This window comes from Cololabis saira, chromosome 20 (assembly GCF_033807715.1).
Source record: "Cololabis saira isolate AMF1-May2022 chromosome 20, fColSai1.1, whole genome shotgun sequence".
Classification (NCBI taxonomy): domain Eukaryota; kingdom Metazoa; phylum Chordata; class Actinopteri; order Beloniformes; family Belonidae; genus Cololabis; species Cololabis saira.
The window spans coordinates 35,561,353-35,586,895 of NC_084606.1; the positions used below are offsets into that span (position 1 = coordinate 35,561,353).

Consider the following 25,543-nt stretch of genomic DNA (forward strand, 5'->3'; position numbering starts at 1 on the left):
GACTTTTTTATCAACATTTCGACTTTTTTATCAACATTTTGCCTTTCGCCATTTGCCTTCATTCTAAGGTTTATACAAGACTTTTCATTTTTTGCGGCTCCAGACATATTTGTTTTTTGTGTTTTTGGTCCAATATGGCTCTTTCAACATTTTGGGTTGCTGACCCCTGGTCTACAACATGCAGGACAGGGGGTAAAGGATGACCCCCATCACACAGAAAACATATCAGTCAAACTCACATTCCTTTTTCCCCACCATGATTATATCTTTTTATTTATTTATTTATTTTGAGATACATTGAAAACTAAATCACAGAAAAAAACATAATGGGATGATTCAGTTAAAGTCAATTAAGCCTCAACTTCCCCCAAAAATTGTAATAGGGGTTTATTGCCACTCTTCACAAAAGAACAAATAGATAGAAAAAATCATGTCCCACTTGTACAGTATTATTTCAAAGTTTGGATTCCTTAGATAAATGATATTGCATTTAATTATATCAATAAGATTACAAGGCAAACACATTCATAGACCATGCTGGCAGGAGACAGTACACATGGATTATACTGCATTTCATTAATGTTTCATTAAGTTGATTAGATACATTTGGATGAAATCAGATTAATTCAATGTTCTTCCCTACACCACGTTACATGTAATGAAAAGATCACTGCAGAATGTTCAGAGACTCCAGTTTGCTTCTGTCCAACTTCTCCTTCTTCGTCCATGGATTTTGGAGCTCTAAAGTCTGACTATACAGCCACAGAAGTTCATTCACCGCCATTTATGTAACATGAAGTTCACATTAAAATGATCTAAAATAGTTTCTCCGTCAACACTTCTTTCAGTTTGTGAAATGTTCTGAGAGCGCTGAATATCACCACAAATGACATGGAAACATCCATAAATGTTGCAGGTGTACCTAGGTGGCCCGGGCCATGCTGATGAAGGTTGCAGCTTCACCTCCGTAACTGGGACGAGCAGATCTGCGTCTTCGACCAGATCCACCACCACAACTCTGGAAGTTACAATCAGACACATGAAGTCCACACTTTAGAGAACACTTGCTATTATTTCATTGGAGCCTGAAGTTCAAATGAAAGCAAACACAGCCTGGTTCAGTCTTTCATTTAAACCAAATCACACTTCCACACTGCAAAAACTACAAATCTTAACAAGAATATTTGTCTTATTTCTAGTTAAAATGTCTCTTTTTTAGTCAAAAAAAAAAAATCTTAAAACTTAAAACAAGACTCATCACTGAAAAAAAACAACAATTTTCACCTGTTTCAAGTAGATTTTCACTTAAAATAAGTAGAACAATCTGCCAGTGGAACAAGATTTTTTTTTTGCTTGTAATGAGAAGATAAATCTGGTCCCACTGGCAGATTTTTCTACTTATTTCAAGTGAAAATTTACTTGAAACAGCTGAAAATGGTCAAATAACAAGTTATTTTTCTGGTAATGACCCTTGTTTTAAGTGTAATGAGATTTTTTGACTAAAAATGAGACATTGTAGCTAGGCCTGTGTTAAAAAAAATCGATTTTCTGATTCTAAATCGATTCTCATATTAATTCCTAAAAATCGAATTTTTTTTTTTTTTTTTTCCCATCATTACATTTTTGCCTGGTGAACTTTAATCCCAGTAGTTTTGAAAACTCCTGAACTAAATGAACTTTTCTTTAGAGAAAATGCTGGACATTTCAGCTTAAATTTCTAATTGTTATATTAGTTCAATGAAGTTAAAGGTATTGTGACATCATTTTTAACATGCTTTTAACACTATTAAAAGTCTTGGCCAACATCCCTCAAATGTGTCTAAAAGAGTGTAACAAGAAAATATTCACTCTAGTACTCTATTCCTGGCTTTTTATTACAGTGTTTTTTTGCGCCGTGAAAAATGCTTCCTTTTCCCCCTTTCCTGTCAATCATTGCTCCGCTCCTCCTCCAAACCTCCTCCTCCTCCAGCCATACCCTCACAGCGGCGTCGGAGAGAGCCGGGAGCGACAGGCGAAGCATGCACGGAAAAGCAGCACGGCGAACCACAGCAAACAATCATAAAAATAAAGGCATGCAAGCAGCAGTGTCCCCTTATCTTAAGTCCAGTCAGTGGCCGCGGGTCTTCTTAGCAGTTTTCCTCCGGTGATGAGAACAGAAGAGGCTCTAAACACTAAACAGCTCCGTGTTAAGCCTGATTTATGGTTCCGCGTTAAATCGACGCAGAGCCTACGCCGTAGGGTTCAGCGTACGGTGCGCGTCGCCGCGTAACCCTACGCCGTAGGCTCTGCGTCGGTGTAACGCGGAACCATAAATCAGCCTTTATGGTGCGCTGGAGAGGAGAGGAGACAGGGAGCTGGGTGGAGGGGGCGGTGATTTAGCGGGCCGTTACGTAACGGCCCGCCACCAAACCACATGCGCCGTTTTTGCACAGTTATGCGGAAAATCCCAGAAAGCACACAATACACTGAATGTTAAAAGTTCGTTGTTTTTTGGGTGTAATTGATGTCAAGACACCCAACAAAACACAAAAAATCAAGAAAAATGTGTTTTTCATGTCACATCCCTTTAATAGTATCTATATTTACTATAGCTTGTTTGGTTTGTTTGTTATCGGACACGGTTTGTCATGAAATACCTGAAAAATGCCGGGTGCTTCATGGCCAGCTGTGTCTGGTGACAGAATAAATCAGACAAGCTAAAATAATTTGTTTATTGCTTGAGCTGTTGCAATTTCTTTCTTTTTTTGCACTTTAAATGGATATTGAAATGCCTATTTGAGTTATTTATTTCTTAATTATTTCACAATAATTATTGTGGAATTATTATTTCAATAGTTATTTTACAGTCATATAATCCAGGCAACACTAACCCAAATCAATATCGAATCGGATCGAATCAAATCTTGATAATCGATTCTGAATCTTAAGAATCGGAATCGAATCGATTCTTGACATTTGAATCGATCCCCAGCTCTAATTGTACCTGTAACTAGAAATAAGACAAATATTCCTGGTAAGATTTTGAGTTTTTGCAGTGCAGATTGAATCAAACTTTCATCAGGGCGTACCGGCACACAGTTGTTGTTGTTTCTGACACACAGCTTGAGTTTGCAGTGCAGGAAGATTTCACCGGGGTGTCTAGAGAACTGGAACATGTTGAAGGAGAAGTAGTTGTAGGTTCCTCTTCCGTTTCCTTCCACCTGTATCGACCGGTCAGCGGAGTTTGCGCAGCTGCTCACAAAGAAGAAAAAAACACACGTTTCTCAGCTCATGGCAACAGCAACCGGGAAACTCATTCATGAAACAGTCTCAAGGAGTCGCATTCTTTATGAGCATTGGTTTTATGTCACTTTGACTATGCTGCCACCTTCTGGTACAGTAGTTCGGCGCAGAGTCTTAAAAACAAGTTGCAGACCGCTCAAAATAAGTTAGTCAGAGTCATTTTAACCCTTGTGCTGTCTTCGGGTCAAGTAAGGAGGAAGGGAAGAAGGGAGGAAAGAAGGAAGGAAGAAAAGAAGGAAGGGAGAAAAGAAGGATGGAAGGAAGGGTGAAAAAGAAGGAAGGGAGGCATGAAGGAAGGACGGAAAGAAGGAAGGCAAAAGGAAGGGAGAAAACAAGGAAAGAAGGAAGGAAGGAAGGAAGGAAGGAAGGAAGGAAGGAAGGAAGGAAGGAAGGAAGGAAGGAAGGAAGGAAGGGAGGAAGGGAGAAAAGAGGAAGGGAAGAAGGAAGGAAGGAAGGAAGGAAGGAAGGAAGGGAGGAAGGGAGAAAAGAGGAAGGGAAGAAGGAAGGAGACAGCAGGAGGAAAGAAGGAAGGAGGGGGGAAAAAGAAGGAAGGAAGGAAGGAAGGGAGGGATGAAAGAAGGACAGAAAGAAGGAAGGGAGAAAAAAAGGAAAGAAGGAAGGGAGAAAGGAAGGAAGGAAGGAAGGAAGGAAGGAAGGAAGGAAGGAAGGAAGGAAGGAAGGAAGGAAGGAAGGAAGGAAAGAAGGAAGGGAAGAAGGAAGGAGAGAGCAGGAGGAAAGAAGGAAGGAAGGGAAAAAAGAAGGAAGGAAGGAAGGAAGGAAGGAAGGAAGGAAGGAAAAGAAGGAAGAAAGGAAGGAAGGAAGGAAGGAAGGAAGGAAGGAAAGGAAGGAAGGAAGGAAGGAAGGAAGGAGGGAAGGAAGGGAAAAAAGAAGGAAGAAAGGAAGGAAGGAAGGAAAGGAAGGAAGGAAGGAAGGAAGGGAAAAAAGAAGGAAGGAAGGAAGGAAGGAAGGAAGGAAGGAAGGAAGGAAGATGGAAGGGAGAAAAGAGGAAGGGAACAAGGAAGCAGAGAGCAGGAGGAAAGAAGGAAGGAAGGAAGGAAGGAAGGAAGGAAGGAAGGAAGGAAGGAAGGAAGGAAGGAAGGAAGGGAAAAAAGAAGGAAGAAAGGAAGGAAGGAAGGAAAGGAAGGAAGGAAGGAAGGAAGGGAAAAAAGAAGGAAGGAAGGAAGGAAGGAAGGAAGGAAGGAAGGAAGGAAGGAAGGAAGGAAGGAAGGAAGGAAGGAAGGAAGGAAGGAAGGAAGGAAGGAAGATGGAAGGGAGAAAAGAGGAAGGGAAGAAGGAAGCAGAGAGCAGGAGGAAGGAAGGAAGGAAGGAAGGAAGGAAGGAAGGAAGGAAGGAAGGAAGGAAGGAAGGAAGGAAGGAAGGAAGGAAGGAAGGAAGGAAGGAAGGAAGGAAGGAAGGAAGGAGATGGAATTATTCGTGTATGTTTTTTTTTTAAAGATTGTCTAATAAATCAATCAATCAATCAATCAATCAATCAATCAATCAATCATTTCTAAGCCTCACCCATTCTGGATCAGGTTGTATCTGGGAGTGCTGTTGTCTGATTGCTCTGCGGTTGCCCAGCAGGAGTCGGTCACCATGGAGATGGTGTCTGCATCCAGCCCGTCAGTTTCCAGCTTCAGCCAGATCTTCTGGTTCAGCCGCACTTCAGTGCTGGAATCCACCGCTCGTGTGTGAGCAGCGTCCGTGTAGGCCGTCATGGCTACGGTGTAGCTCCAGGGTCCAGACGCGATGGACTGAACCACAGAGCTGCGGTGGACATACGCAAAGAAACTGTAACCCATCACCTGGCAAACCAGCTGAAAACTGGTTTCACATCATAATCAGAACCAAAACGACCACCTAGAACGCACCTGTCTTTGATTCTGAAGACCACAGTCTTGGTTTCTGGTTTGGTATAGACGCAGGTGAAGTCTATCTCCACCTCGTTCTGGCGAGTGATGACATCAGAGGACCGGTTTTCGCTTTTAATGGTGGCTTTGTATGTGATGTGACTGCCGTTAGTCTGCAGGATCACACGGTCACAAGTGTTTGGTGGCTTTAATAAACTTAAAAGACGACCAAATTATGAGAAGCTCAACACACTGCAAAAACTCAAAATCTTAACAAGAATATTTGTCTTATTTCTAGTTAAAATGTCTCATTTTTAGTAAAAAAAAAATCTCATTCCACTTAAAACAAAACTCATCACTGGAAAAAACAACAATTTTCACCTGTTTCAAGTAGATTTTCACTTAAAATAAGTAGAAAAATCTGCCAGTGGAACAAGATTTTTTAGCTTGTAATGAGAAGATAAATCTTGTCCTACTGGCAGATGCTTCTACTTATTTCAAGTGAAAATGTACTTGAAACAGGTGAAAATTGTCAAATAACAAGTTATTTTTCTGGTAATGACTCTTGTTTTAAGTGTAATGAGATTTTTTGACTAAAAATGAGACATTTTTACTAGATATAAGACAAATATTCCTGGTAAGATTTTGAGTTTTTGCAGTGCAGATTCCAACTAAAATTCCTTCAGCTCTCTGCTGTAGAGAGTAAAGAAGTGGAAGACAGAACCCACCGTGATCATCGCCCCACAGATGTTGCTGCGGTTGAAGCTGAAGGTCAACATGTGGGTCTCCTCATCCATCTCACCCTTGCAGGATGGGTCGTTGAGGTGTAAGTGGGAGGAGTTGATGCCTTGTCCTTCAAGGAGACATCCCGCCAGACTGACCGAAGCAGAGTTCTCTGAGCAGACCATCGGGTTTCCTGAGGACGTTTTTAAAAAATATGCAGGTTATATATTTCCTTTCCTTTTTTTCCTTCACCTCCTTCTGGAGGGAATATGTCAAAAATCATAAAGATTGTGCACTTGGTGACAAGTTTTTGATATTTGGCATGGTGTTAGTTATGGACATAAGGTTTTCAAAAACCACTGCAAACAAATGTAGTGGCCGGTTTGCAGAAAATTCAAATGGTTCCCGCCGAAAAGACCAAAGGTCATATCTCAGCTTATCTTAGTCCTAGATTGTTGTACATTGTCACTTTCTGTACTTTTTTGGTGCTACGAATTCAATTCTGAGATAAATTTCATATTTCAAGGTCATGTTGAAGGTTAAATTTAATTTTCAAGGTCATTTTTTCCACAAAAAACTCCATATCTTTAGAATTAAGTCACATATAAAGATTATATAGGGCTCTAGACCCCTATTTTCACCACCAAGGAATGCAATTTTCTGTTTATTGGACAGGTATCTATCACTGTAGTGTCAATAATCTCATTGGGTGAGAACAGTGGCCTTCATTCACGTTTAAGATGAACAGAACCTCAGAACTAAAGCCTGAATTATGGTTCCGCGTTAAACTAACGCAGAGCCTATGCCGTTGCCATGACGCCGTTGCCGTGACGCTGTTGCCGTGACGCCGTTGCCGTGACGCTGCTGCCATGATGCCGTTGCCGTGGAGCCGAAGTGAACCCTTCGGACTTCTCTGTCACTCCATTTCGCCGCGGTGCAATACCCCCCCAGAGCGCTAGTTCATACTTTTGTTTAGCTTCCGTTTTTTCCGGTCACAGTGAATCAAAGAGATAAGGACAACTATTGTGCAAAAAAACAAAACAACCCCCAAAAAAATAAAAAAATCACACACACGAAGAAAAGAGCGCTGAAAGTTCACGACTGCTTCACGAGCCGGAACCGGAAATGCGTTGCTACCAAGCGAACCAATCACAGCCCTCCCGGTCTGCGTTGGGTCTGCGTCGCCTCGACGCGTAGTTACATTTTTTGGGAATTGCAAGTCAGGCTACGGCGTAGGCTACGGCGTAGGCTACGGCGTAGGCTACGGCGTAGGCTACGGCGTAGGCTACGGCATAGGCTACGGCGTAGGCTACGGCGTAGGCTACGGCGTAGGCTACGGAGAGACTCCCGCGTAGCCGCGTACCCTACGCCGTAGGTTTAACGCAGAACCATAATTCAGCCTTAAGTCACAGTGAAAGAATAGGATTTTATTAAAATAACACACTTTTTGAATTTTCAGCAAACTGGCCACTAGGAAGCCATTCCAATATGTTTGCAGTGGTTTTTGAAAACCTTATGTCCATACCTAACACCATGCCAAATATCAAAAACTTCCAACCAATTCCCTCCCAGCTACTTTTATGAAGTTGTAAAAGCCGTCTTACCCAGGGCGCCTGACTCGTTATATCTGGAGGCAAAACCTTCTTTACAGAGGCAGACAGAAGCACCGCCGACCACACCACAAAACTCGTGATCACTGCAGGTCCTGTCCTGGCAACCAGTCTCCGATGGGGCTGCAGAGAAACACACAGGTGTATTACCCGTGAAATGAATGAAGAAAAGAAAAATACAGAGATGAATTCTGGTGAAGTTGGCATTTCTTACAGCACTGAGCTTCTGTCTTCCAGCTGTCCGGGAGGTGTTTTCCCATCCCGCTGCATGCTCTGGCGTAGGCCTCCAAGAACCGACACCTGAGGCCATCCACGTCGGGATGATTGCACACAGTTTCCTTGCATACGCTTATGTAGAGCTCTGGATCGACACTAGAGTTGCAGGAGGAGAAAGGTGCCTCCTTCAAGATGCTACACCTGTTTCCACACAAGAGAAAACGTTAGCAGAGGTCATTTGTGTTCATTTTCCACCCGTGCTGATGTCACATGATATGATTTTGCAATGTAGCACAAACTTAGATCAATGGTGTACAGCCCTGGTCCTCAGGACCCCCTGTCCTGCATGTTTTAGATGAGGGGTGGGCAGCCCTGGTCCTCAGGACCCCCTGTCCTGCATGTTTTAGATCCAGGGTGGGCAACCCTGGTCCTCAGGCCCCCTGTCCTGCATGTTTTAGATCAGGGACGGGCAGCCCTGGTCCTCAGGCCCCCCTGTCCTGCATGTTAAAATGTAGATGTTGCCTTGCATCAATATATCTGATTCTAATTAATGGTCATCATCAGCTTGTCATCAATGTCTGCACAAGTCTGTTACTGACACAGTCATTTGTAGGGAAACATATAAAACATGCAGGACAGGGGGACCGTAGGACTAGGGTTGAAGACCACTGCTTTAGATCGAAGTATAGCACCCCTACGTTTTCCTTCTGTCTGCATGAATCTACGCACCGTTCACTCATCATGGTGCAATTGATAGTGCTGTTTGTGGACTGAGTCTCACAGCTGGAGGGGTGACACAGAAACCAAAGTCAGGACTGTTACCCTACTCTGGATTGTTTATACAACACACATGGTACTTCTATCCATTCATCCATAGATCCATTGTCCGCCACTTATCCGTTACCGGGTCACAGGGGCAGCAGTCTCAGCAGAGATGCACAAACTTCCTTTACCCCAGACACTTCCTCCAGCTCTTCCTCCAGCTCTTCCAGGGGAGTCTGAGGCGTTCCCAGGCCAGCCCAGAGACATAGTCTCTCCAGCGTGTCCTGGGTCTTCCCCGGGGTCTCCTCTCGGAGGGACATGCCTGGAACACCTCCCTAGGGAGGAGGGACATGCCTGGAACACCTCTATAGGGAGGAGGGACATGTCTGGAACACCTCCCTAGGGAAGAGGGACATGCCTGGAATACCTCCCTAGGGAGAAGGGACATGCCTGGAACACCTCCCTAGGGAGGTGTCCAGGAGGATCCGGTACAGATGTCCAAGCCACCTCAGCTGACTCCTCTCAATGTGAAGGAGCAGCGGCTCGACTCCGAGCTCCTCCCGGGTGACCGAACTCCTCACCCTATCTCTAAGGGAGCGTCCAGCCACCCTGCGGAGGAAACTCATCTCGGCCGCTTGTATCCCCGATCTTGTCCTTTCAGTCACTACCCAAAGTTCATGACCATAGGTGAGGGTAGGTGCGTAGATTGACCGGTAAATCGAGAGCTTCGCATTTCGACTCAGCTCCTTCTTCACCACGACGGTCCGGTACACGACCGCATAACTGCGGACGCTGCACCGATCCGTCTGTCAATCTCCCGCTCCATCGTTCCCTCACTCGTGAACAAGATCCCGAGATACTTGAACTCCTCCACCTGAGGCAGGACTTCTCCACCCATGATACTTCTATGAGTTCTTAATGGATTCAAACAAGTTCAAAACAATATAAAGAGACCAATCCATCCATTTTCTTCACCCACTGAATGGCATGTAGGAACATCGGGGTCTGCTGGAGCCTAATCTCAGCTCCTTGCAGGGAAAAGGCAGGACCCTGGACAGGTCACCAGGCCATAGCAGAAGGATACAAACAGTTTTCAGGATTAAGATTATTCTTTTGTATTATGAAGTTGGTGGTTAACATTAAAGGGTTTGTGGCCGGATCGGGATGACCTGATCACGTCCTAAATGTATCACGATGGACCTGAAATGCAAAAGAAAAGACTGGAGCAACAATGGCAAAGTACTTTCAAAACACATTTTTAAATGTATGTGACACAGTCTGCAGGCTCATGTCAGCTTGTTTGCCCCAGTGTATGATGGGATATTGCATCGTGATGGACCAGTTCAACAGCAGGTTTCCAGAGCACAGACCAAGCAGTGTTAAGAATTTAAAGGCTTCATGGAAACAACTGCTTTATGATCAAGTGTACAAACAGTAGAAGCAGTAAATCTGGAAATGCTTCTGGCATCCAGTCAGGTATTAGAATTAACAGCGATTATTGTTTGTGCACAGACGTGCACAGACATGCAAGTTTCCACACTGTGTAATAATCCTGCTGATAATGCCCTTTCTTTGTTGGTCTAATTTAGAGCCGGAATCCTGTTCAAAGCTTCAATGAGGGCAAATATAAACAATAATAGTGTGTGGGGTGAGACACATGTCTACTGGTGTCAAAGAAAAGTAGGGAAAAACCATTTGTATACTTTGATTTCTTTCTTGTGCATGAGGTAGAAACAAGTGAACTGATTTGAATTGAATTATTAATTCTGGGTAAACTCAGATTAAAAGTTACCGGAATGACGATGACAGATCATTCAGCTCTATGAGCGTTTCAGCCCCCGGCTCATTCCTGTTAACTTCAGTCTCACACATGGCAGATATGGCAGCACTGTGACTTAGTTGTCAGCACTGTTTCTTCACAGAGACGAGGTTCCTGGTTCCACTTTCCTTGTGGAGTTTGCATGTTTTCCCGTGCTAGCGTGAGTTTTCTCTCTGTACTCAGGCTTCCTCCGGCAGTCCAAAAACATTTGTGCTAGGTCAATTGATCATTTTAAATTGCCCGTAGGTGTGAACATGCATGGTTGTTTGTCTATAAATGGGGCCCTGTGGTAGGCTGGTGAGCACTCCAGGCATACCAAACAAAAGGCATAACAAAAAGAAGTTTTTGTATATCAGTTTGTGGAATTAAACTGTGGAACTGTGGAATGGTTTGAATTTGGAGGTAAAAGAATTTACAAACTAGGGATGCCCCTGAGTTTGTCCCTACAGGGATCCGGTTGCACCCCCCTGTGGCATGTGTTGTGAAGTGACGTCATGTTTCCCCTGTGTCCTGAGTTGAAGTGAATACATGCAGACGTGCAAAGATTCCTGGTCTTCGTTTCCTCATTAATAAATTGTTATATTACTAGACGACAAAGTATATAACAAAACTGGCGACGAGGTACGGCCTCACGTTGTTTTTTTCGGCAGAAAGTCCGAATTTAATGAGTTTAATTAGCGCGCGTATGACGCAACGCTGTGGCTACCTGCAGTGCTAAGCTAACTGTTTGTTTGGACGGACCGTGACCTGCCGGAGGACAGCGCTGCTGCGGGGGAGGAGAAATCTCCGAGGTGGAAAAGAGACCGGAGTAAACGAAAAAAAAAGGAAGGACTGTGTGACACAACTGAAAGACAATAAAAGCAGTGAGTAAAATGAAAAAACGACAATAAGAGCTGACGGAAAAAAAAAAAGTTGGCAGAAGGACAAGACTAATTGCTGGAGGAACATTCAGAAATGGCTGCACTGGTCAGGAATATTGGACCATTTGAAGAAAATACAGAACAATGGAGTTCATACACGGAAAGGTTTGAATACTTTGCCCTTGCCAACAACATCAAAAGTGATGTTATTGTACCAACGTTTTTAAGTGTTATGGGAGCAAAAACATTCAACCTACTGCGCAGTCTAGTGCAACCTGCCAAACCAGGAGAGATGTCCTATGAGGAAATAGTGACAATATTAAAGAAACACTATTCCCCGAAGCCACTGGTCATTGCAGAGAGATTCAGATTCCATAAAAGGAACCAGGAAGAGGGTGAATCTGTTTCACAATTTGTAGCTGTACTGAAACGGTTATCTGAATATTGTGAATTTGGACATTCACTCAATGATACCATACGAGATCAGCTGGTGTGTGGTTGACGCAGTGAGGCTAGCCAGAAACGGCTACTGACTGAAGCTAATCTGAGACTGGATAAAGCTATTGAGATCAGCACATCAATGGAGATGGCTGCCAAAGAAGCACAACAGCTACTGTAAGTGCATCAACCCAAGTGCATAAGATGTCCGCTGAATCCACCAAGAAAGCAGCACCTGGTCAGCTATGCTACCGTTGTGGAAAAGCAGGGCACCAGGCACCAGAGTGTTGGTGTAAGGACTTGGACTGTAGGAACTGTGGTAAGAAAGGCCACATCGAACGTGCCTGTAGAAATAAAAAGGCGTAGACACACAAACAGTTCAATGACAAAAGGAGAGGTGGCTTCCACAGAAACAAAAATAAACGTGTGAACAAGATGGAACATGAACGGGATGAACAGAGTGATTGTGAGTCCGATGAAGATACTGTACATATTTTATCTGTTATGGACAATGATGATGATGGATACTGGGTCACACCACTTCTGGAGAATAAACCAGTGCGGATGCAAGTGGACACTGGTACACGCGTATCCATGGTATCTGAAGTTGTGTACAAAGAGAAACTGCAACACCTTGCTCTTCGAGAGACAAAGCTGAAGTTAAGGACATACACTGGTGAGTCTGTTCCAGTGTTGGGAGTTGTGAATGTGACAGTGGACCACAACAAGCAGAGAGCGACTCTTCCACTGTACATCATCTCAGGAAACCGTCCAGCTCTGCTAGGTCGCCGATGGCTACAAAAGATCAAGCTGAACTGGCAAGGGGTGTTCATGGTTTCGGATGGTGAAACAAGCCCCCTACAGGAGATCTTAAAGAAGCATCCGAAGGTGTTTGATGGAGAACTTGGCAGCATGAAAGACTTCATGGTTAAACTGACAAATTAAACTCGGCAGCACACCAAAGTGCCTAAAAGCTAGACCGGTACTGTATGCCATCAAACCAAAACTTGTGGCAGAACTAGACAGGTTAGTGAAGAGTGGGGTTCTGGAACCTGTAAGCACAAGTGAATGGGCTACACCCATCGTTCCCGTCATGAAAAAGGACAGAGCGCCAAGAATCTGCGGTGATTTTAAAGTAACTGTAAATCCGGTGATGACAACAGAAAAGTATCCATTACCCCTCATCGATGACCTTTTCTCATGTTTGGCTGGAGGACAGAAGTTTAGTAAGCTATATTTATCTCAATCATATCTTCAGATGCATGTGGAACGTGAGTCACAGGAGCTGCTGACTATTGGGACATAAAGGACTGTACAGGTACCAGAGGCTCCCTTTCGGGATCACCTCTGCTCCAGCACTGTTCCAGAGAGCAATGGACCAGATCCTCAGTGGTCTTTCAGGGGTTCAGTGCTACCTGGATGACCTGCTCATCACAGGACCGGATGAGAAGTCGCACTTAAGGAATCTGGATGCAACATTACAACGGCTGGAGGAGTACAGTTTGAAAGTCCGGAAAGACAAGTGTGAGTTCTTCAGACCATCTGTTGAGTACCTGGGACATGTAATTGACTGCACATTAATTGTTGCTATCTTGCCTGAAACGGCGCTGCCAGTCTCATTCATGGGTATCACTCTCTTCTCATCACCACGCTAAGCTTAGCCGACTAGCGGCTAACCGGAACAGCTGGCTGAGCAGCGGCGGCTTGGCGGCTGCTCCGCCCCCAGGCTGCACACTCACCCGGGGAACATCTCACCCTAGAGTCACTAACCAGTAACTACAACAACAATGAAGTGGTATCGGTGCATGGTATCGGAGAATTTTTGTGAGTATGAGTACGAGTATATGAGAGCAGTATCAGCCCCGATACCGATACCAGCATCGGTATCGGGGCATCCCTAGTACAAACATAAAACAATTTAAGAAGAAATATAAAGAAATAGTTTATTTGAGGTACAAAAGTGAAGACTGTGTTTAAAGATCACCAGCTGTGTGAGTTCTGCTATTTTATCATGTTGTCTTTGTATGTTTATATACTTAGATATACGTATTATATTTATATCATAGTTATATATTATTTATATCATAGTTATATTATATTTTTGATAGAGCTTACATCTTACATCAAACAGGTTATTTTTGTAAAAAATTATATATATTTATACAAATTAGTGTATAGTATAAAAAATAAATACAGACATATAATGTATGTTTAGTTGTGGAAAGGGGGTGGGATTAAATAAGTTTATACTTCCCCCCACTCCTTTTCGAACATGTAACTGAAATATGTGTTTTGATGTTGGTTTTTTTCTTTATGTGGTGGAATGCCCACCTGTATTTTTTTTCTTATCTTTTTTCTTGTTTTTTATACATGTTCGAACGAACGAACAAACGAACCCCTGCGTCAGGCCTGTAATGACCTGGGACAGGCTGCAGCAGACTCATGTGACCCTGCACAGGATTAAACAGGTATAGGAAATGGGTAGATCAGGCCGATGTCCTGCAGGTTTAAAATGTTTCCATGCTTTAACACAGCCTGACAGACATAGCTTTGTCATTACCAGAGTTATGCAGACCTTGATGACAAGCTGATAATGAGCATTCATTTGAATCAGGTGTGATAATGCAAGGCAACATCTAAAACATGCAGGACTGCGGCTAATCTAAGACTTGCAGGACTGGGGTCCTGAGGGCCGAAATTGAGAACCGCTGGTTTACAGCAGGGGTCTTGAATTCCGGTCGTCGCGGGCCGGTGTGGTGCAGGTTTTGGATGCTACCCTGCTTCAACACATCGTGATACAAATGACCGCGTCATTATCAGATTGGTGCAGACCTTGATGACATGCCGGTGACGACTGTAAATTAGAATCAGGTGTGATAAAGCAGAGAAACATTTAACATGCAGTGATGAGCTTCTATTGTCTCAGGTTCCTCATTTAGCTTCGTTAGATTAGTCCTTATGAGAATCCAACAGGTCATTCTGCTGCTGAGACATGACATTTTGTAAATCTTCACTACATACAAAGAGATATGTTGCACTCTCTGTGGTTATTCTCAATGTTTTTCAATGCAGGGTGAACATACTTACTGGTCTAAAGTACAGCTTTGTCTTTCATCACAGCCTTGTGTAAGTGTTACGTTTCCTTCAACACCACAACTGGCTGTTTTGCAGATGTCGCTTAGATCCATTGAAGCATTTCTTTCCAAAAAAGCACCTTTAGAAATAAGGGAAGATTTGCATATGTTAAGTAAAACAACTCATATATTTTCTTGTTTTTTCTTTTTTACAGCTATCTGCTTAAATATTAATAGTACCGTGATTTGGTCAAACCTTCATCTATGACATAGACTTGGAATTTTGCACTTTCTTTCTGCGTGTGTCCTTCCACATGCACACTTATGATAAGAATAACAAACCTATGAATCTGCATCCACTGATGTCAAGGAAAGCGCTGGAATGAGGCGGCTGGATTGTCACATTGCTGACATGGAGACGGCTGACTACAACAAGCGCAAACTGAGGAAAAACAAAACAGTTCATCTATAATGTCCACATTGCAACTCATTGTAGGACTTATTAGGATGAACTGAGACAAAAACATTCCCTTTGTTATTCTGAAAACTGCAGATGACAGATGAACCAATCCTTTTGAAGAACATCAATTAGACCTTAATGTCCACATGTTATTGACTTTGTCCTCACATCAAACATATTTACCTTAGTAGTCTTAACGTGTAAGTCAAGATGCAGAGCTGCTTGTGTCCCGAAGTTAACGAGTCTCACATTGTACTATACCATCACAGAGGAAGAGACATTACCATTAGATTGTATCTCAAAATGTTCTGAAAACTGATAAACGTCTTGTTTTGTCTGTTGCACTGCAAAAACTCAACATCTTAACCAGAATATTTGTCTTATTTCTAGTTAAAATGTCTTATTTTTAGTCAGAAAATCTCATTACACTTAAAACAAGACTCATCCCTGGACAATTTTCACCTGTTTCAAGTAGATATTCACTTAAAATAAGTAGAAAAATCTGCCAGTGGAAGAAGATTTTTTTGCTTGTAATGAGAAGATAAATCTTGTCCCACTGGCAGATTTTTCTACTTATTTCAAGTGAAAATTTACTTGAAAAAGGCGAAAATTGTCAAAAGACAAGTTATTTTTCTGGTGATGACTCTTGTTTTAAGTGTAATGAGATTTTTTGACTAAAAATTAGACATTTTAACTAGAAATAAGACAAATATTCCTGGTAAGATTTTGAGTTTTTGCAGTGTGTTCATGTTTGTACAGAAGTGTGTGTATTTTTCATGAGTTTATATGATCTAATACAGTGGGCACTAAAATTATGATATTTAATTTGTGAGAAACTGAACAATACTCACCGGTTTTGAATTGTGCATCATTGAAAGATGCACATAGCAGTCAAGCTCTTTTGTGATGGTCTTCACGTTGTCTTTGATCAGTGATGCATAGCTTGAATTAGATGATTTTATCTCAAAACCAATTTGTGTGTAATTGTCAGCTGCAGGAATGATGATACACTCGTGGTGGGATTCAGGGTCGTAAAAGTCATTGAAACAGATCGTCAACAATGACTCACTCTCGTTCAGCTGTTAAAAATCACACGAGCACAAGAATCAAATAAAAGTGAAAAAAGGAATAATATAACAGTGATGTGCAGTAATAATAGATTACTGGAGGTCATTGGAGGTCATTCATCCAAAAATGAGCTTGTGTAACATACAGGAGTCAACTTAGTTTATTTATATATTAAACATTAATACTGACGCATTTAAAGATTGTGTCAATAGTCGTGGTTGATCCTACTCACGTAGAGTTGCTGGTAGGTTTTCTGATAAAACGTGATGGGACATGAGCTGATGTTGACCTGATGAGCATAAAAGGGGGCAGGAGCAGCACCTACAGAGATGGAGACACATTCAGGAGGTCTGGGTCAGAGGAAAAGAGGTCCAACTGTTCACACGTCCACTTTTTAAAGTCAGTGATGGGATGTAACTAAGGATGTTTACAGATACAGCTTTAGATGACCTCAGCATTTAACAAATCACTTCAGGGGAAAAAAACAACAACTTCAATTCAATTTTCAATTCAATTTTATTTATATAGCGTCTAATACAACAGATGTTGTCTCTAGACGCTTTCCAGATATCCAGAACATGAACATAAACATAAACATAAACATAAACCCCCGAGCAATTATTATATAAACAATGGCAGGTAAAAACTCCCCTAGTGGGAGAAAAACCTTAAGCCAAACAGTGGCAAGAAAAACTCCCCTTTAGGAGGGAAGAAACCTTGAGCAGGACCAGGCTCATAAGGGGGGACCCTCCTGCCGAAGGCCAGACTGGGGGAGTCAGGGACGACAACCAGGGAAAAAAAACAGCAACAGTAGCAGATAATGACTATGACCTTATCCACATCACACAGATCATTTCTTCCTATACGCAGTAACAACATAAGGCCTCAAATTATTTTTATTTCAAAACTGCAGTCGTGAAACTCCTGGTATCTACTGAAAATGGAAAAAAAAAACAACTTCAAGTTCCCGTAGGCAGACTTGTTCCCGGTGCATGCTGGACTTCGGCAGGGCTGCCCTTTGTCACCGGTTCTGTTCATAATTTTTATGGACAGGATCTCTAGGTGTAGCCAGGGGTCAGAGGGGATCCGGTTTGGGAACCACAGGATTTCGTCTTTGCTTTTTGCAGATGATGTTGTCCTGTTTGCTTCATCGGACCGGGACCTTCAGCATGTGCTGGGGCGGTTTGAGGCTGAGTGCGACTCGGCAGGGATGAGAATCAGCACCTCCAAAACCGAGGCCATGGTTCTCCATCGGGAAAGGGTGGCGTGCCTTCTCCGGGTGGGTGGAGAAGTCCTGCCTCAGGTGGAGGAGTTCAAGTATCTCGGGGTCTTGTTCACGAGTGAGGGAACGATGGAGCGGGAGATTGACAGACGGATCGGTGAAGCATCCGCAGTTATGCGGTCGATGTACCGGACCGTCGTGGTGAAGAGGGAGCTGAGTCGAAAGGTGAAGCTCTCGATTTACCGGTCAATCTACGCACCTACCCTCACCTATGGTCACGAACTTTGGGTAGTGACCGAAAGGACAAGATCGCGGATACAAGCGGCCGAGATGAGTTTCCTCCGCAGGGTGGCTGGACGCTCCCTTAGAGATGAGTTTCCTCCGCAGGGTGGCTGGACGCTCCCTTAGAGATAGGGTGAGGAGTTCTGTCACCCGGTAGGAGCTCGGAGTTGAGCCGCTGCTCCTTCACATTGAGAGGAGTCGGCTGAGGTGGCTTGGGCATCTGTATTGGATCCTCCTGAACACCTCCCTAGGGAGGTGTTCCAGGCATGTCCCTCCTCCCTAGGGAGGTGTTCCAGGCATGTCCCTCCTCTCTAGGGAGATATTCCAGGCATGTCCCTCCAGGAGGAGACCCCAGGGAAGACCCAGGACACGCTGGAGAGACTATGACTACGTTCACACTACAGTTCCCAAGTGACCCAAATCCGATTTTTTGCTCATATATGACTCAGATCTGATTTGTTTATGACAGTGTGAACAGTCACAAGTCACATGGAATCTGATCTTTTCAAATCAGATTCAGGTCGCTTCCATATGTGGTTCTAAATCGGATACAGGTCTGATGTTTTGCAATGCGACCTCAGTGTGAACAGCCAGGTCGGAATTAATGCGACTTTGACGTCACTTGAGAGCGACCGTTGTCATAATACTGCGCTGGCGGGGGCGAGAGTCCCTCGGAAGCGATTGGAAAATTAAAAATGCGGCTTTCTTTCTTTTCCTTCTCCTCTTCATCAACACTTGCTCACAGTTTCGTCGGCTTCCACCACACAACAACTTCAAAATATACCATGTACCCTCACTTCTGTCGCCTCCATGTTTACCGCCGTATGACGGCGTGCTGCGTGTGACGTCTTTGTTATCATTCCTCTGTGCATGTGGGTCAGTTCAGGGCCGTGATGCGTTCACACTCGAGTCGGATATAGGACACATTTTAAAAGATAATGTGAAGAGCAACACAAAAAAATCGGATATGGGAAAAAATCGCAATTGAGCATTAAGGCCTGCAGTGTGAACGTTGTCATAGTCTCTCGGCTGGACTGGGAACGCCTCGGACTCCCCTCGGGGGAGCTGGAGGAAGTGTCTGGGGTGAGGGAAGTCTGGGCATCTCTGCTGAGGCTTCTGCCCCCGCAACCCGGGAACGGATAAGCGGCGGGCGATGGATGGATGGAAGTTCCCGTAGGATGTGACATTCAGCGGCGTGCCCCGGGTGACCATGAGACGGCACTATTGCTGAAAGATACTTCAGATCACATCACGTTAGCCCTTTTCAGACACAATCATGTGTGAATTTAATGTCTCCACCGACGTATGAAAGTGACATTGGTCACTCGTCCCTTAATGATCCTGAGGGTTTCGTTTGGGTATTTGATCCATTGGCGCTTTTATACTAGTACCTACTCAGCGCGACTCCACTCGCCTTGCCCCTCGTTTCTTTCTCCTTGGTAGATCTGGTCGTTCCTTATCGCCCATCTAGATCCCATTTTAATTCTCTCCTCAGCACCAGGTTTATGAACATCTGCACTTCAGAGTTGGATCATGAAACAGACTTTTGCTGCCATTGCTGGTTGAATAAAATGAACAAGAATCCGTCAGAGTCTCTTTCTCTGATTTCCTCCTCCTGACTCAGACGTCTGACTCCAACCCCCCGACCAATCAGTGGCCTGTAGTGTGATGATGTCAGATACAGCCGACTCAGCCGCTTAGAACCTCGGCAGAATAGATACAGAAAAAGTATCTACTCGGCACGTTAGACCCCTAGTGGAGAAGCGCAAAACTGGGGCGTGGACGAGTCGAGTCGCGCTGAGTAGGTACTATATGATGACTCTTACGGCTCAAAGCGATGGAATCTTGGATCTTTGACAGGCAGGTGTGTGTGGGACTTACACGTCAGGGTGACGATGGCGCACAGGTGGAACAGGGGGCGGAGCATGTCGCCTGTCAAAGACACCTGTCAAAGAGGAATGAAGAACATTCTTGTCATTGATCAGGGCTTTAAATGTTTCACTTCCAGTTCAGAAGTTCAGACGTGGGGTGTGCTCCACACGCACGTCTGAACTTCTGAACCTGTTTTAATGACTTTTTCCTTGTGTAAACTGATTGGCAGACGTGGGAAGTGCAAATGCTTCATGACTAAACTTAAGTAGATTTTTAACTGGACAGGGAAGCTGAGAGTGTGCAGGTTATGAAACACAAGTCACCGCAGATGTGTCTCACATTTCTGATGTTGTAGTCCTCTTAATTTGCTTCAAATAACTTTGGATACGTAAATTCAATTCAATTCAATTCAATTTTATTTATATAGCGTCTAATACAACAGATGTTGTCTCTAGACGCTTTCCAGAGATCCAGAACATGAACATAAACATAAACATAAACCCCCGAGCAATTATTACATAAACAATGGCAGGTAAAAACTCCCATAGTGGGAGAAAAACCTTAAGCCAAACAGTGGCAAGAAAAACTCCCCTTTAAGAGGGAAGAAACCTTGAGCAGGACCAGGCTCATAAGGGGGGACCCTCCTGCCGAAGGCCAGACTGGGGGAGTCAGGGACGTCAGCAGCACACAGCAGGCAGGTGGAAGCAGCAGCGGGATTAACTTATTATTAAATTAACTACCATACGCATAAACGCTGGATTTATCAACTCATAAATCACATCCATGTTTCTGGCAGCAGTGAGTCTCTGGAGAGAAAGGACCACCAAGACTCAACCACTGCAGTCTCGTTTTCATTAAGGTAGAGACAGTCACCAAGAGTATCTAGAAAAGGCTTTAGTCGACCTCTTTCGTCTCAGTTAATGTTCAAATATAGAGCACAAACATCAGATTATGCAGGTTTACTATAAATGTTTAAAATACCCATCAACTGTTCCACAGGTTCCCTGCCTGGTTGCTGTAATTCAAACCTCCCGCCGACGTAACACGAGCAATGCAGTTGGGGTTTCTGCTCTTAAATCCAGGAACAATAACACTTTATTCCTGTTAAAAGCGTCATGAGCTGATATTTCAAAGTTAAATCTAAAACTTAAAATGTTTATTTTCTTACTCTCGGCGGTCCGGATGAAGGGTGAGGATGACGAAGGCTTTCCTCTGATGTTGCAGCCGGTTGAGATACGTGTAGGAAATGAATCTCCGTCTCGCCGTGTGTCTGTTGTCACAGCAACCTGGGAGACCGGACGGATGGAGGCCGGGTCACCCTGGAGCTCCGCCCTCTGCCGTCACTGAGTCATTGTCACGTTTTGTAACCACGGTTACAAAAGGTACTGAAATTGATGAAAGTGTAACTGAAATTAAAGCTACTTAAACTGACATTTAAAGTTGATCCGAGCCATTCCATGAACCATGCGGTGTCAAAGTTGAAAAAGTCGATGCAAACTGCCTGATTAGAGCTGCTGATGGAAAATTTAGCATCACTCAGAAGCTCAAATTAAATTCCTGAGAAAAGATCTGATGCGTTTCAAGGTGACAAAACTTGAGCAGCAGCATTTGTGTGGCAGGTATCTCATACGTGGCGGTTAAGCTGGATCAGGTGAGCAGCGTGCCAAGCCCAGCGCCGCTATGGCGGCCAAGCCAGTCAGGTGGCAGGACTGCCCTTCCCTCTCATCTATTTATCATTTTATATGTTGATGTATCTGTTTATTAGGGCCCAAGCACTTACAGTGTGAAGGCCATATTGTATCTGTAGGAATTTTTTTGTTCTCGTTTTTTTTTTTTTTTTTTTTTTTTTCCTTCTTTCTTCAAAAGAAGGGCCTTTTTTCCCCCCTAAACGTGCCCCAAAAGTCACCAAATTTTGCACGCAAGCCAGACCTGGCAAAAAATTTGATATTTAATGGTTTGCATTAATGGGCGTGGTCTAATGGCTCAACAGCGCCCCCTAGAAAACTTTGTGCCTCAAGCCCCACAATACGGTTTGACGTACATGCACGAAAATCGGTACACACCTGTATCATGTCACAACTTAAAGAAAAGTCTCTTGACGCCATGGCCGAAACCAAACAGGAAGTCGGCCATTTTGAATTAATCGTGTAATTTTGACGTGACGACATCCACTGCCAATCCAGGAAGCACGAACACACAGAAACACACGTCAAGCACTGGAAATCTGCAACAAAAAAAACACAAACAAAACACGAAACACGGAGCCGACCAAAACACGAACAGCAATGGACCCAAATCTTGAGATCTGATCACAGTCTGAGCTAAGCTACTGCTACCGCTACCTAACCCCAAAAACTACAGAGCCAGCATGCAGGTGAACAAGCCAGTGTGTATGTCTATGTGTGTGTATGTGTGTATGTATATGATCATGCGTGTGTGTGTGTGTGTGTGTGTGTGCGACCCCGCCACCCGCGAGACCAGAGGCCGACAATGAAGAACCCGGAACCCAGGCCACCAGCAACCCCACAGAGGGGAGAAGTAGGAGGGAGGCAACCCACCGCCGGCGAGCCCCTCATTATTTCCTTCAATACACTTTGAACTGTGTAGGTGCTGGTGTGTTGCGCTCAGGCTTTTTGAATCTGACACAAACACCACGAAGCAAAACCTATGTTGTGTTTATTCTGTAAGAGCTTAAGTTTTACAGCGGACGTCATCAGCTGCAGCGCTTCAATCCTGAGCCCTGACAAGTCGGTTCAATTTAACAACGACATGAATACCTGAAATAAGAGAAAGTTCGATTTTACAGTAGCAAGTTAGTTTTTATTATGTAATGATTGTGTAATTTTATAACCTTTGTGTTAACGTTTTATAACTTTATAACTAACTTATAACATGTTTTACATGTTTCCCTGCTTCATTGCACCATGATACAAGTGTTTGTGTCATTAACAGAATTGTGCACACCTTGTTGACAAGCTGATGACGATGACTAATCAGGTGTGTTAGAGCAGTGAAACATCTAAAACATGCAGGACATCGGCCCACGAGGAGCAGGAATCCCCACCCCTGAGCTAAAGGCTTGACGACAACACTGGAGTCATCACACATGAAAGACAAAGTCATGAGACACCGGCAGCACAAACAATGTGGCCGCTCAGGTCCTGTCAGCGGAATCTCACCAGCAGCTGCTTTTAGCCTCAGGGCGACTGTTGTGGCTTTAAATGTTCACCACGTGCCAAGTTTCGGGCGTGAACTTCTTATACAACTTGATTACAATGCGGAAACTGCTTTTCATTAAACACCAAAACTCAACCTTTTAAAGTCTTAAAGTTTTTTTTTAAATATTGATATACTTTTCATTTTTGAAATATTAATAAGATCTGATCCCACTGAAGCTTTAGAGAGATTTAATCCCTCAAACATCCTTTGCTTTGCTTCCGTTTTATTACAATGTTTTCCAAAAAGACATAAATCAAGGCTCCACCCATACATGTGCACGTTTTAGATGTTTCCCTGTTTCCACACACTTGATTTTAATGAATGGTCCTCATTAGCTGGTCTTCTTCTTCTTCTTTTGTGTTTCCGGTAGTTTCGACGCATCCAGGCGTATTACTGCCCTCCTCTGGTAGTTTGGGGCTGAGTTAGTTCACAATGGTCACTTATATTTTTGAGTAAAGCCCAGTGGCATGCAGAAGATGTATAACTGCCCTTGCTATCAGTTTGTGGTCCCCATGTTGGCCGAGTAATATTCTAACAGAAAAACAAGATATACCTAGATCTAACAGGGTTCTATATAAAATACTCCTTTCTGCAGAATACTTTCTACACTCCATCAGAACATGTTGAACTGTTTCCGGCCTCCAGCACTCACACAACCCACTTGGATGTTTCCCTACCACAAATAAGCTCTGATGTAGCCCACAGTGCCCCAGCCTCAATCGTGTTAATTTAACCACGTCAACACGACTTCCAAAATAATGATATGAAGTATTGACCTTCGGATGAATATTAAAAAAGTGCCTCCCTCTTTCCTCCTTCTCCCAAATTTCCTGCCACTCTCTCCCAATTCCCTCCTTGATTTTAGACCTATACTCAGCCTTTCCTAGTGGGATCTCAACATCCACAACGTCTCGCTTTAGTGCTTTTGCCACCCTATCAGCTAATTCATTCCCTACAACTCCGGCGTGCCCTGGAACCCACATAAATTTCACATACACTGCAGTTTCTCAAATCGAAACAACACTAATACTATTTCGCTTAGTACATCTGGTCTAGACTGACAACTACTACTTGTTATGGCTTTCAGGGCTGCTGCAGAGTCTGAGCAAATCACCACACCTTCTGGCTTACTCTCCTCCACCCAGTATAACGCCCAAAGTACAGATAATAATTCAGTAGTGAGTGAACACAGATACATAATTACTAACACTACAACACATTTCCTTTCCTAACTGCATCACATACAGTCCATCATTAGCTGGTCCTCAGTGTCTACATAGCTCTGTTGGTGACCCAGCTCCTTGTATCACGATGTGATCCCCCATCTCCTAACAGATGCTCAGGTTAAACTGCAAAAACTAATGTCTAGGTAAGAAAATATACTTGTTTCAAGAATATTAAAGAACTGATTTAATAGAGTTCATTTTGTCCATAGATTTAACATTTAATTTGCTAATTATTTTTGTTCAAAACATGTAATTAATTAACCTACAAATTTCTTGTCGGACAAAAATAATTAGCAAATTAAATAAAAATTAAAGGACTATTTTAGACGGTGTAAGTGACCACCAGGGGGGGTTATAAGGCTGATCGGGTCTATGCTGTCGCTGGTGGTCCGGAAATGATATCAGGGGGTTAGGTGTGAGTAGCCGCCAGGGTTTGGGAAACAGATCAAGATTGGTATGCAACTTAAGCATATCAAGGAAACAGCGTTTCATTTAATTGTATAAAGTAACTTAGATTGTGATATCTGTCTAGCTCAGGGATCAGCAACCCGCGGCTCTAGAGCCACATGCGGCTCTTTAGCGCCACCCTAGTGGCTCCCTGGAGCTTTTTAAAAAAAGTTTGACCTTTTTTTCATCTTTTTTTTTTTAACTTTTTTCTTTTTTTTCCTTATTTTCTCTTTATTTTTCCTTTTTTCTCTTTTTTCTCTTATATTTTTCTTTTTTTCTGCTTTTTTTTCTTTTTTTCCCTTTTTTTCCTGCTTTTTTTCCTTTTTTCTTCCCTTTTCCTTTCCTTTTTTAATCTCGACATTTTGACTTTTTTCTCGAAATTTGACTTTTTTCTCGACATTTCGTCTTTTTTCTCAACATTTCGACTTTTTTCTCAACATTTCGACTTTTTTCTCAATATTGTACTACAACATTAATCTTTACATTTCGACTTTTTACTAAAAATTTTGACTTTTTTCTCGACATTTCGAATTTTTTCTGCTTTTTTTTCTTTTTTTCCCTTTTTTTCTGCTTTTTTCTCTTTTTTTATTTTTTCCTTTTCTTTTTTAATCTCAACATTTTGACTTTTTTCTCGACATTTCGACTTTTTTCTAAAGATTGTACTTCAACATTATTCTTTACATTTCGACTTTTTACTCAAAATTTTGACTTTTTTCTCGACATTTTGAATTTTTTCTCGAAGTGCATAATGAAAAAATAATCTTCCCCCAGTTCTAACTAATATAGATACATGCAGCATGTGTTGCCTTCATTCTAAGGCTTATACAAGACTTTTCATTTTTTTGCGGTTCCAGACATATTTGTTTTTTTGTGTTTTTGGTCCAATATGGATCTAAAACATTTTGGGTTGCCGACCCCAGATCTAGATCTTTATTTGGATGCACTTTTTAGGATGTACATCGAAGTTCAATTTGTGACAGCAAAACATGCCTCTTATAATATAGTGTTGGATGAAGGCAAATCCTATAAAAGGACAATAGGATTCAGGGATGAGTTAAGGTTCAGAGCTGCTCGGTTGTGTGTGTTTGATACATGTGTGTGTGTCCTAGGTGA

The 25,543-nt window shown here is 43.0% G+C and overlaps 1 protein-coding gene across 1 annotated transcript; it reads right to left on the reverse strand.

Annotated features, from left to right (window-relative positions):
- Positions 1–755: 755 nt before the first annotated feature.
- On the reverse strand, positions 756–20,764 carry LOC133420592 (alpha-tectorin-like). Its single transcript, XM_061710318.1, has 14 exons — positions 20,707–20,764; positions 19,548–19,611; positions 16,395–16,483; positions 15,946–16,173; positions 15,278–15,349; positions 14,977–15,076; positions 14,648–14,774; positions 7,680–7,882; positions 7,460–7,588; positions 5,861–6,048; positions 5,154–5,305; positions 4,804–5,049; positions 3,069–3,231; positions 756–1,018 (listed from the first exon to the last, which is right to left on the reverse strand). Exons 2-14 carry the CDS (start codon positions 19,591–19,593, stop codon positions 923–925), a joined length of 1,839 nt encoding a protein of 612 aa, XP_061566302.1. The 5' UTR covers positions 19,594–19,611; positions 20,707–20,764; the 3' UTR covers positions 756–922.
- Between the last annotated feature and the right edge of the window lie 4,779 nt (positions 20,765–25,543).

Excerpts from the sequence above, each read along its gene's own strand:
- LOC133420592 (XM_061710318.1), bottom strand. The coding sequence starts at position 19,593 with ATGCTCCGCCCCCTGTTCCACCTGTGCGCCATCGTCACCCTGACGT. Across the intron at positions 16,484-19,547 it reads CGCCATCGTCACCCTGACGT|GTGCTGCTCCTGCCCCCTTT; the intron begins GTAAGTCCCACA and ends CCATCTCTGTAG. Across the intron at positions 15,350-15,945 it reads TGATGCACAATTCAAAACCG|TACAATGTGAGACTCGTTAA; the intron begins GTGAGTATTGTT and ends GTGATGGTATAG.